Here is an 11,821-nt window from a genome sequence, read left to right on the forward strand (position 1 = left end):
AGCAGCTCAGGCAATCCACTCACCTCAGCCTCCCAAAGGCACGGGATTACAGGCTGAGCCACCGAGCCCGGCTGCATTTTAAAAAATACTTATCATGTGCCATCCTGGATTGTCTCAAAAAATCCTATGAGTCCAGCACTATTTGTGCCATTTTACAGATGGAGAAACTGAGGCTCAAAGAGACTAATTGACTTGTGAAAGAATAGAGCCAATAAGGTGAGGAAGGGTAAAACTGGAGTCAAGATCAGGCAATGTGACACCAAAGCATGTTCTTAAACAAGTATACGCTATCGTTTCCCATGTATACTCACAATACAGAGCCAGTGGTGAACTGTATTAATCAGAGTTCTACACAGAAACAGAACAATAGGATATATATGGGTATATAAGATAATGACTATGGGAATTAGCTCATGAAATTATGGAGGCTGAGAAGTTCCATGTTATACTGTCTGCAAGCCGGAGGACCAGGAAAACTGGTGGTGCAATTCAGACTGTGTCCTAAGGCCAGAGAAGCAGACAAGTCAATAGTGTAACTCCTAGTCCAAGGCCAAAGACCTGAGAACCTGATGGGTAAGGAGGGCCGGGCAGATGTTGGAGTAAGAAATCCCAGAACCAGGAGCTCTGATGTCCAAGGACAAAAGAAAACAGAAGTCTCACTTCAAAAAGAGAAAGCAAATTCACCTTTCTTCCACCTTTTTGTTCTATCCAGATCCCCAATACATTGCATGATGCCCACCCATAATGATAAGAGAGGGGATCTTCTTTACTGAGTCTACTGACACAAATGCTAATTTCTTCCAGAAACACTCCCACAGACACACCCAGGTGTAGTGTTTTACCAGTTCCTGGGCACCCTCATAGTTCAGTCAAGTTGACACATAAAATTAGCCATCACATGAACCAAACTGTGTCTGCATTAATTAAAGATGTTAAATTAGCTAACAATATAATTTATCTGGGCATATGTACTATATTTTTAGAGTCCTCTTTATAAAACTTAATCTGAGCTGGGCTCGGTGGCTCAGCCTGTAATGCCGCGCCTTTGGGAGGCTGAGGTGAGTGGATTGCCTGAGTCCGCGGGTTCGAGACCCGCCTGGGCAGCGAGACCTCATCTCTACAATAAATCAAAAAATCAGCTGGGCGTGGTAGCACATGCCTGTAATTCTGGCTACTTGGAAGGCTGAGGCGGAAGGATCGCCGGAGCCCAGCAGGTCAAGGCTGCGGTGGCCGGGAGCAGCCACTGCACTCCAGTCTGGGTGACAGAGTGAGACTCCAACTCAAAAAAACAAACAAACAAACAAAACAAAAACTTAATCTGAACATTTTATTCAACAGGAATCAAGTATGATGTAGCTGAATGATGGCAAATTCTGACCAGCGCTCTTTTCATTAATAAGACTTCATGTTAGCTTCTTGAATGAAGAATATTTTTGTGACACCTACTTTGAATTCATGTTAGTCTCTTCATCTGTATGTGTTATAACATATACAAATGGACTTCCCTGTGGCTGAAGATCTGTTTGAAAGGGAAGTAAAATGGCATATTCACATTTATTGGAAATTTAAAAAGCATTACTTTTTAAGCAGAAGGTCACACTGAAGCATTCTTGAAGTATTTAAAATGGCCATCTGAGTTTCCTGTTTTTATTCAAAAAATCAGGAATAGAAGTGAAAATGTAGCAATTTCTCATATCCCTTAAGACAAAGCAGGGTTAGTCCATAAGAATGTTTTTCCTGAATGCTAATAATGACCTTTATACTTCTTGATTTAGGGCTCTTTAATAAACTTTAAAGAATAAACTATTTTATAATTAGCCAATTTGTTTGACATCTTTCTCAGGAAATAATGTTTTGACATTCCAGAAATCTGACAAAACATGTGGCTCAAATAGTAGGAAATAACTTAATAGAAGAGGAGCAGCAAAATATCTTTAACCTCCAGGGACACAATAACTACGAGTGGTCAGTAGTCCTGGTGAGGCTTCAGTCATATTATAAAGGGCTTTTCTTTTAAATGAAAGAAATATGTATTTTACAGTGAAAACTGGGGCTGGGCATTGTGGCTCATGCCTATAATCCCAGCACTTTAGGATCTCTTGAGCTTTGGAGTTTGAGACCAACCTGGGCAACATAGTAAGACCCTATTTCACAAAAAAATTTTAAAAATCAGCCAGGTATGGTGGTGTGCACCTGTAGTCCTAGCTACTAAGGAGGCTGAGTCAGAAGGATCACCTGAGCCCGGAAGGTCCAGGCTGCAGTGAGCCAGGACCATATCATTGCACTCTAGCCACTGCACTCCAACCTGGGCGACAGAGATCCTAACTCAAAAACAAACAAACAAACAAACAAGCTGAGGTTCACAGATTCTGGTGTAATTTTCGCCTTAGCAATCTTAAGGTCTTGCTCTCCACCAACCAGCCAGGCAACAGTGTCCTTTGACTTTCTGTCTATTCCTAGCTTAGCTGATTCACTATCCCTCATTAAAACACTATGGTAATGTTTTATTTTCTTGATGGGTTCCTTCATGTATCAGTTTCTGTACTATAGGCTAATTCGGAAAAGTACAATTTTATTACCTTCACATACTCACCATAAATCGAATAAGGCTAATAAAGTACTGTCTAGTATAAGTATCTTTCAACTTTATCTTGAATGTTCCCTAAAAGAATTTTGAAAAATCTATGCGCCGGGCTTGGTGGCTCAGCCTGTAATCCCGTGCTTTGGGAGGCTGAGGTGAGTGAATTGCCTGAGCCTGGGGGTTCAAGACCCGCCTGGGCAACTTGGTGAGACCCCATCTCCACAATAAATCAAAAATTAGCCGGGCGTGGTAGCAGGTGTCTGTAGTTCCAGCTACTTGGAAGGCTGAGGCGGAAGGATTGCTGGAGTCCAGCAGGTCGAGGCTATGGTGGCCGGGAGTGTGCCACTGCACTCTAGTCTGGGTAACAGAGTGAAACTCCATCTCAAAAAAAAAAAGAAAAATCTATGCAATACCTTGCAGCATTTTAAGTTGCATCAACACTTTTATCATACATTTAAACAGTTGCACAGACTGACTTAAAATATAATAGCACTTTGATACCTAACACCAACTTTTTTTCTGGAGTTGGGCTCTCACTCTGCTGCCCAGGCTAGAGTGCAGTGACACAATCACAGCTCCCTGAAGCCTCATCCTCCTGGGACTATAGGCGCATACTACCGTGCTCAGCTAATTTTTGGATTTTTTTTTCTCTTTTTTTTTCTAGAGTTGAGATCTCACTATGTTGCCCAGGCTGGTTTCCAACTCCTCCTGGGCTCAAACGATCCTCACACCTCAGCCTCCCAAAGTCCTGGGATTATAGGCATGAGTCACTGTGCCCAGCTATATATTTTTAAAAACACATAAATTAGGATAGGCACAGTGGTTTATGCCTGTAATCCCAGCACTTTGGGAGGCCGAGGTGAGAGGATTGCCTGAGCTCATGGGTTCGAGACCAGCCTGGGCAACTTGGTGGGACCTCATCTCTCTACAATAAATAAAAAATTAGCCGGACATGGTGGCGCATACCTGTAGTTCCAACTACTTGGAAGGCTGAGGCAGAAGGATCGCCTGACCCCAGCAGGTTGAGGCTGCGGTGGCCGGGAGAGTGCCACTGCCCTCCAGTCTGGGTGACAGAGTGAGACTCCAACTCAAAAAATAAAAATAAAATCATAAATTAGCTCTTTTTTTAATAGAAAAGTCAAGATTATTTCTTTTTTCTTTGAAGTCATAGTCCTAGTCTACCTCTTCTACAGCAATTTTATTCTGATTGGCCTATCATTTTTCACTGCAAAACCATCATATAATTTGAAATTTAATTGTTTTAATGTCTTATGACCATCAGTCTCTAAACATTAAAGTTTTTTGATTAACTTTTTAAACAGTTATATCATTGATGAAAATCCATAAGTATATCAAAGTTAAAAAATAACTGTTAAACATTAAAAATGGAAATGTTATTGGAAATGCATCTCAGTGAAGTAGATGGGTAGTGATTATGTTGTCTTGGTTGAGGGACACTTGTCTGATGTCAATATTTTGAATTTTTTTTTTGTTTGGAATTCCTGAGATTTTTTTTCCCCCACACTGGATAATACACTGTAGAAAGTGTGGGATGGGAGAGGAATGTGCCTTTTCATTGCAAAGTGAAAGAAAAGTGACCCTAAGAGGAGAGGTGGGAAATAAGAATTGGCAAGAGTCTCAACCACAGGTATATTCTCCAGTAGACACAATGTATTCAGGAAGGTTACGGACCTAAAATTGCTTTAAAGAAATATCTGATCCCTTGAAATTGTTCGGGCTAGCCCAGTGTGATGACCTCGGTGTTGTAGAGATCCTTTGATTCTTTGATAAAAGGCAAATGTAATATCACTAAGTATTCCTTCACTTAGTGCTTATAGGCAAACTATCCTTCCAAAGCTGCAGAGAGTTTCAAAAGCAGTTTCGTCTACTTCAACATTGGAATTCTGTTTATTCAATTAGTAGTTTGATAGATCCCTTCTCCAAACTAGCAAAAAGGAAAATTCAATTTTCTGCCTCTCAAACTATCTGAAATTATGAGTTAATAGTACTCCAAATTGTACTGCTGCATTTTACTCTAATGTAGTGTTAACACTAATAGAAAATGACAGAAAATTAAAGAACTGGGAATTAAACATTTTCCCCAAATCCCACTTTATAATAATAGTCTATAAATTGGCTATCTTGTGCTAACTCATGATGCTATAACTAAGGCCCAATTGCTTACTCCTTCAGTTGTTCTCATGACTCTTTGAGGCCTTAGCACACAAAATAACAAGGTTCCTGAGCCACAGAAAGTGAAAGAATTCTGGCTCTTTTAGAAAATTATCTGGTAGCTAGAGACCGTTGTCTACAGTAAGAACCAGCTCAGCCAAGGCAGGTTGATTGCTTGAGGCCAGCAGTTTGAAACCAGCCTGGGTGACACACAGAGACCCTGTCTCTACAAAAAATAAAAAATTAGCCAGGTGTGGTGGCACACACCTGTAGCACCAGCTACTTGGGAGACTAAGTCAGGAGGATCACTTGAGTCCAGGAGTTCAAGGCTGCAGTGAGCTATTACACTCCAGCCTAGTCGACAAAGCAAGACACTATCTCAAAATTAAAAAATTTAAAGAGTCAGCTCATGTTCTTTCTTTCCCATGCATTTCAGAAAGATGATCCTGATGACTCTCCAATAGAACTCAGCAAAGTACAGAGTGTGAAAGCTGTGGCCAAGAAACGCAGGGACCGCTCTCTCCCTCGGGCTTTCGAAATCTTCACAGACAATAAAACCTATGTTTTCAAGGCCAAGGATGAGAAGAATGCAGAAGAATGGCTCCAGTGCATCAATGTGGCAGTTGCCCAAGCAAAAGAGAGGGAAAGTAGAGAAGTAACCACATATCTGTAGGGAATTAAAAGCCAGCTTCATACACCACAGGCATTGCATATCATTGCCAATGCCAAGAAAAACAGATAAATTCACCAAGTCATTTTGTGTCTTATGAAATACCAGTGGAGTCCCTAAGAAGAAGGGTCTAAAATGGTAGGAGTCTTAGGAAATGTCAAACTCTAACAGTTTTTGTATTAACTGCAGAATTATCTGTGTGAAGCCTACAAAGAAAAAGAACTAAAGTACACCATCAGATGGTGTGGGGCCAGGAACAGAAAAGTTGCTGATAAAGGAATTCCTGTGGATATGTCATTTAAAACCATAAAAAAGCAACTTTACAAGATGCCTGAGGAAAGATTGGCATGTCTGATGAAAACCACAGTATGTCAAAGGTATTTTTTTAAAGAAAAAAAAAACTATTAGAAAAGATGAATTCATGTATACTGAGAAAAACCAAATAACTGACTTACAGACATATAATTACATTATCCTCTCTTAATACAACTGAGGCTAACACGTGGTACAGTGGTTCTCAAGTTAATCCAGTTATGTAATTAAATGTGTCTTTCAGAATTTCCATTTAATTTTTCCTTTTAGGTTCATATAATCTAAAGTTTAGATACATGGGTATATCTCCTGCCCAAGGCAGTAAGTGCAAGACTGAATAAGCACAGAAAAATATCTTCTTCATCTTCAAATATGTGCCATCTCCCTTAAACTTTAAGAACTTAAAATTCTATACTTTTGTTCTTTGTATATGACCTTTTAATACCCTCAAGTTACAAATATTTATTGGTTTTGCAATTACTCATATATATTTCTTAATTTAGCTATAGCAGGCAAAATTCTAGAATGACTCCCAATGACCCATGCCCTGGTATAATCCTCTTCCCCCTATTGTGGGTGAAATCTGTAACTTGCTTCCAACGAATGGCCTATAGTAAATGTGATAGGATCATCTTTTTCATAATTATGTTATGTTATATGGCAAAAGTGAAGAGATTTTGCAGGTGTGTTTAAAGTCACTAATCAGCTGTTTGAGTTCATCCAAGAGATATCTTGGGCAGGTCTGACCTAATCGATGAGTCCTTTTAAAGAGGGTCAACAAGTCAAAGATTCTCTCTCCTACTAGTTTTGAATAAGCAAGCTGCCACAAGTTCTACAACTACAAGGAAATGCATTTTGTCAACAACCGTGTGATCTTGGAAGAAGACTCTGGGTCTCAGATAAGAGCCCAACCCCAGTCAAGACCCTGACTACAGTTTTGTGAACCTCTGAGCAGAGGACCCAGCTAAGCCATGCTTGGACTCCTGGCCCACAGAAACTTTGAGATAATAAATATATGCTGTTTCAAACACTAAATTTGTGGTAATTTGTTATGCAATGATAAGTAATACAAAAAAGCCAATTAGTACTACATGTATAGGATAACTTTTTCTGTGAAATTTATTTATTATGTCATCTAGTAAAGAGACTTGGAGAAAGATTTTAAGTGGTCAACACCCTGAATTTCCTGCTAACTCCCTAGGATAGGAAATATAAAAGGGGCCATGTTTGAGAAGGAAATTAATTCAATTTTAACAAGTAAAATTTGAGAGTCTTACAAGTCACAGGAGTTATTGCACATTGGAAAAAGAGTTCTGGAGGTCAAAGTTTGGGTTCATTGACTATACAGGTAGTCAGTAAAGATGCACAATTAGATGGCATTACCCAGGGAGAATAAGAAGGAAAGAGAATTAATAAGGGCTCCGTGGGACACCAGAATTTAAGTAAAGACAGGCTGGAGTAGCTGATTAGTGTTCAGAGATGATATAGACCAAGGGGCATGATGTCACAAAAGTGTAATTTAAAAAGATTTATCAGGAAAAAAGGAAGAAGTCAACAATTTGAAATTCTGAGAAGCTATCACTTAAAATAAAGCCTGACTTTCATCATTAGGAAGCAATTGGTGTCACTGGTAAGAATTTCATTGGAGTCAAATGTAAGTGGGCTAAAGAGTTGATGGGAGGTCAAGAGCTTAAAGCAATGATTAGACTATCCTTTCAACAAGTGGAGGTAAGATGAATGGGATAAGATGGAGAAAGTGTTTTCTTGTTTGTGTTTTGAGATATAAAAGAGAAAGGAGTTAAAAATACAGAAAGAAAGAGAAAAAAACTTTGAGTAAAGTTTCTAGAAGTTATAGAAAAGGATTAAAACTCCTTTATTCAGAAGCAATTTATTGAGCACTTACTAAGTGACAGGTACTGTGGTTGGCCTGAAGACACAAAAGCAGAGACATAGCTTCTCTTCTCAGGGAGTTTAAGGTGTAGTGAAAGAGACATACATACAACCAAAACTTAAGTGCTATGTAGCAAGTGCCTGGATGAAGATATGCACAGGGTCCTGTGGAAACCCAGGAGAAAGCACCATAAGTAACTTTACACTCAGAGTGGGCTCCCTCACTGTTTCCCAGGGATGCCAGAGGAATATGCTCCTCTTAAAGAACTAATAGGACCACTGCGGGCAAGCAAGGAGCAAATGGACACAAATGAGGGAACCACCTTGCAAATGTAGAGGAAGGAAGGAGGGGGAACATGGCCCATGGGCAAAATGGTAAGTATTTTCCTAGGACTGAAACATAGGGGGCCTGTGAGGTGCAGAGTGATGCTGAAAAGGCCTGCAGGATGGCAGCACGCAGGACTCAGTTCCACGCCAAGGATTTTAAGCTGTCTCCTTAAGGTGGTGGAGCACCAAGAAAAGGTTTTAAGCTGAATTGCATTTAGAGAGATAATTCATGATATAGAGACTGGGTTATAGACATATCAAAAATGGGCTGGACACATTGGCTCATGCCTATAATCCCAGCACTTTGGGAGGTGGAGGAGAGAATTGCCTAAGCCCAGGGATTCAAGACCAGCCTGGGCAACCTGGGGAGACCTCGTCTCTAAAATTAAGAAAAAAAAAATTAACTAGGCATGGCAGTGCACACCTATAGTTCTAGCAACTTGGAAAGCTGTGGCAGAAGGATTGTCCAGGTTCGCAGGTCGAGACTATGGTAGTCATGAGCATGCCACTGCACTTCAGCCTAGGCAACAGAGTGAGACTCCGACTCAAAAAAATTGTAGGAAGAAGAAAGAAGACCATTTGGAGGCTCTTCTAAGGTGGTGAGGACCCAGACTCATGTAGTAGCAGAGGAAATCAACAGAAATTGATAGGGAGGAAAAATATTGAGTTGGTAAAATGGACAGGACACTGGTCGATTGGATGGAGTTGGAATATGGGAATGGAAAAAGTCTCCTGATTCCCAGGTACTTGCTTGGGAAACCTGGTGGATAATGGTGGAATTCACTGAAAGAAAATTCAGAAGTAAGAGTTTAAAAGGTGAGGCAAATGGTAAGTTTAATTTTGATATATACATTCAGAATATAGATAGGGGACTCACCTTGAATTAGGAGGAGGCATCTCCTCCTATGAAGTTGGACAGAAAAGGGTGAAAATAGGTATAGTCGCAAAAGATGATCTAAACATTCTTTTAAAACTTACTAGCCCACCCAGGCACAGTGGATCATGCCTATAGTCCCAGCTACTTGGGAGGCTGAAGCAGGAGAATCTCTTGAGCCCAGAAGGTCAAGGCTGCAGTGAGCTATGACTGTGCCACTGCACTCCAGTCTGGGCAACAGAGTAAGACCCCGTCTCAAAAAAATAACAATTAATTAATTTAAATACATAAATAAAAACCTACCAGCCAATTCTTAAGAGTCAATGAATAACGCTAGGTACTTTAATCAATTAGGAAAAACATAACAAATGATCACAAAGTATTAGGCAACTGCACCAGTTATTAACAATTGAATGCTAACAATGTGCTTGAACCTTTTATAGCCAAGAGCTTTTGGTAAAGCAATGGGTATGTACCAATTCTTATCTATTTTTTTAAAAATTTCAATAATTTTGAGTACAAATGGTTTTTTATGACATGGAGGCATTTTGGTGAAGAAGTCTGGGTTTCAAGTATATCCATGACCCCCACTAATGTACGCTGTACCCACTAGGTAACTTTTCATCCCTCTTCCCCTTCCTATCCTCCCCTTCTGAGCCTCCAGTGTCTACTATACCATTCTCCATGCCTTTGCAGATCCTTAGCTTAGCTCTCACTTACAAGTGAGAACATGCGGTGTTGGGTTTTCTACTCCTGTGTTACTTCACTTAGGATGATGGTCTCCAATCCCACTGTATGTTTGGCCAAACAAAGAACAGAATAGCTCTACCAGCTCAATTTGTGGGGAAAGCTCAATTTTACTACTTGCTACAATGTCCTTGTGATTTTTTTATTTTTATTTTTTGAGTCAGTGTCTCACTCTGTCACCCAGACTGGAGTGCAGTGGCATGCTCACAACCACCACAGCCTTGACCTGCAGAACTCAGGTGATCCTTCTGCCTCAGCCTTCCAAGTAGCTGGAACTACAGGCATGCACCACCATGCCCAGCTAATTTTTATATATACTGTATATACTGACGTCTCACCAAGTTGCCCAGACTGGTCTCAAACCCCTGGGCTCAGGCAGTCTTCTGCCTTCCAAAGTGCTGGGATTACAGGTGTGAGCCACTGTGCCCAGGTCTTTGTGACTTAATTAACTGGATGCCTCTAATTTAAACACAACTCTCAGTGCCTTTGAACCAGATCTAAAAAGAAGTAAATGTATAAGGTATAAATAATTATCTTTCTAGTTTCATTCCATGTGCAGTAATTCCAAATACAAGTAATTCTCCTAGGTTCAGAATCACACCAGGAATTTCAGAATCATCAGTGTCCTGAGGATATTTCTGGCACTTTCACCCCTATTGCTGACTAGTTTACCACTGTCTGGTTTTTCCCAAAAGGGAAGCCCATTCCTGATCCCCATCTAAAAAGAAACCACTTTTCTAAACATGCTTAAACATTTAAAAATGTTGGTATGAGTAAAATTATAATCATGGACAGAAATTCAAGTGGTTTTCATTTTTATTTAATTTTTTCTTTTTCCTTCCCAGATAGCATTGAAAACATGAATGTTTATGTATAAGAATTTCATCTGGTTGTTTCTTGGGAACCTAGAATTTAGTAAAAAATAGATGTTCAATATTTTTCTAATACTGAGTTTTCTAGCAAATCCTTCGCTGGTGATGTCAAGGTGCATTTATAGGGTCACCTTCAATTTGCATACTTTCCATAGGCACCTACAGATCTATTTGTGGTGCTGACTTATTCTCAGTCATAAACAAAGATTACATGGTTAAGGAAGCATTATTCATTTTAGGGAACAATTGTGGAATGACGTAAAATGAGCTGAATTCATGGTACATTGCAGAGAAAAACAAAAATACCATGGCTTAAATGCCCATGCAAAGACCTCCAGCCCCCCAAATCTAAATTTTTAGACAAAAAACCAAGAAAAATCCCAGCTGTCATCTTGTTTCAGAATAGGGCCAGTGTGTAGACCCCTTGATACAGTTCCTCCCAAATATTCTCCTGAAAAGACCAGAGTTGGAAAATCAGGAAGATTTCTAGTGGAGTCTAGGAAAAACCGCAGAGGCTGTAGATGTGAACACATAAAGATTCAAGCCCTCACTCTAACAAGACAACCTAAGCAAGTTACTCATCTTCCATCCTTAGATTTGAGATATCCACAGAGTAGAATTGGTGTGAGGTACATATGTCACATAAAAGCATCCAGCAGAGAACCTTTAACTTAATAGGTCCTTGAAAAAGACACTCCAGTTTGTATGTACCATGAAGGCAAAAATCCTCCCAGTGAGAATGCTTGAACCCAGGAATTCAAGGCTCCAGTGAGCTATGATTGAGCCAATGCACTCCAGTCTGTGTGGTGACAGAAAGAGGCCCTGTCTATTAAAAAATAAAAAATCCCCCCAATGAAACTGTGATGCAATGTCTTAATGATAGTTTTATGAATAGTGTTGTTACTTCAAAATGTATTTTGTCTATTCTGAGGATTTTGGCAGTTTCTCCTGATTCTAGGCACATGGCTTGGTGTGTGATAGCTAATTCTTTTTTTTTTTTTTTTTTTGAGTTGGAGTCTCACTCCTTCGCCCAGGCTGGATGGAGTGCAATGTGTGATAGCTAATTCTTCGGTATCTATTTAAACAAAAGAATGAAACATGGTCTTATCTATATGTTAACGTCTTCTCCTTTTCTTAGGTAAAACATTGTGTATTGTTTTGCTAGATTGTACAACTGTGGTCACTCCAGTGATGCTGGCTGTTTGGTTTACTAATACCACATTCCATCCACTCCTCTGCTCTGTGCTTTGCTGTGTACATGACAGCTTTTGTTCCCAAGTCAAATCATATTATAACCTGTTTAAGACATAGCAAACAGGCTGGGCTCGGTGGCTCAGCCTGTAATCCCGCGCCTTGGGAGGCCGAGGTGAGTGAAT

At 40.0% G+C, this 11,821-nt stretch overlaps 1 protein-coding gene across 1 annotated transcript in view; it reads left to right on the forward strand.

Annotated features, from left to right (window-relative positions):
* The window catches only part of LOC103274172 (ventricular zone-expressed PH domain-containing protein homolog 1-like), a 79,010-nt gene extending 73,374 nt beyond the window's left edge, over positions 1-5,636 (forward strand). The window contains exon 7 of the mRNA XM_008071631.2: positions 5,190-5,636. Coding sequence (XP_008069822.2) covers positions 5,190-5,426 — 237 coding nt within the window. The 3' untranslated portion in view covers positions 5,427-5,636. The remainder of the gene's footprint in view (positions 1-5,189) is intronic.
* The last annotated feature ends 6,185 nt before the right edge of the window (positions 5,637-11,821 follow it).

This window comes from Carlito syrichta, unplaced genomic scaffold (assembly GCF_000164805.1).
Source record: "Carlito syrichta isolate Samal-C Ts95f unplaced genomic scaffold, Tarsius_syrichta-2.0.1 Scaffold314595, whole genome shotgun sequence".
NCBI lineage: Eukaryota > Metazoa > Chordata > Mammalia > Primates > Tarsiidae > Carlito > Carlito syrichta.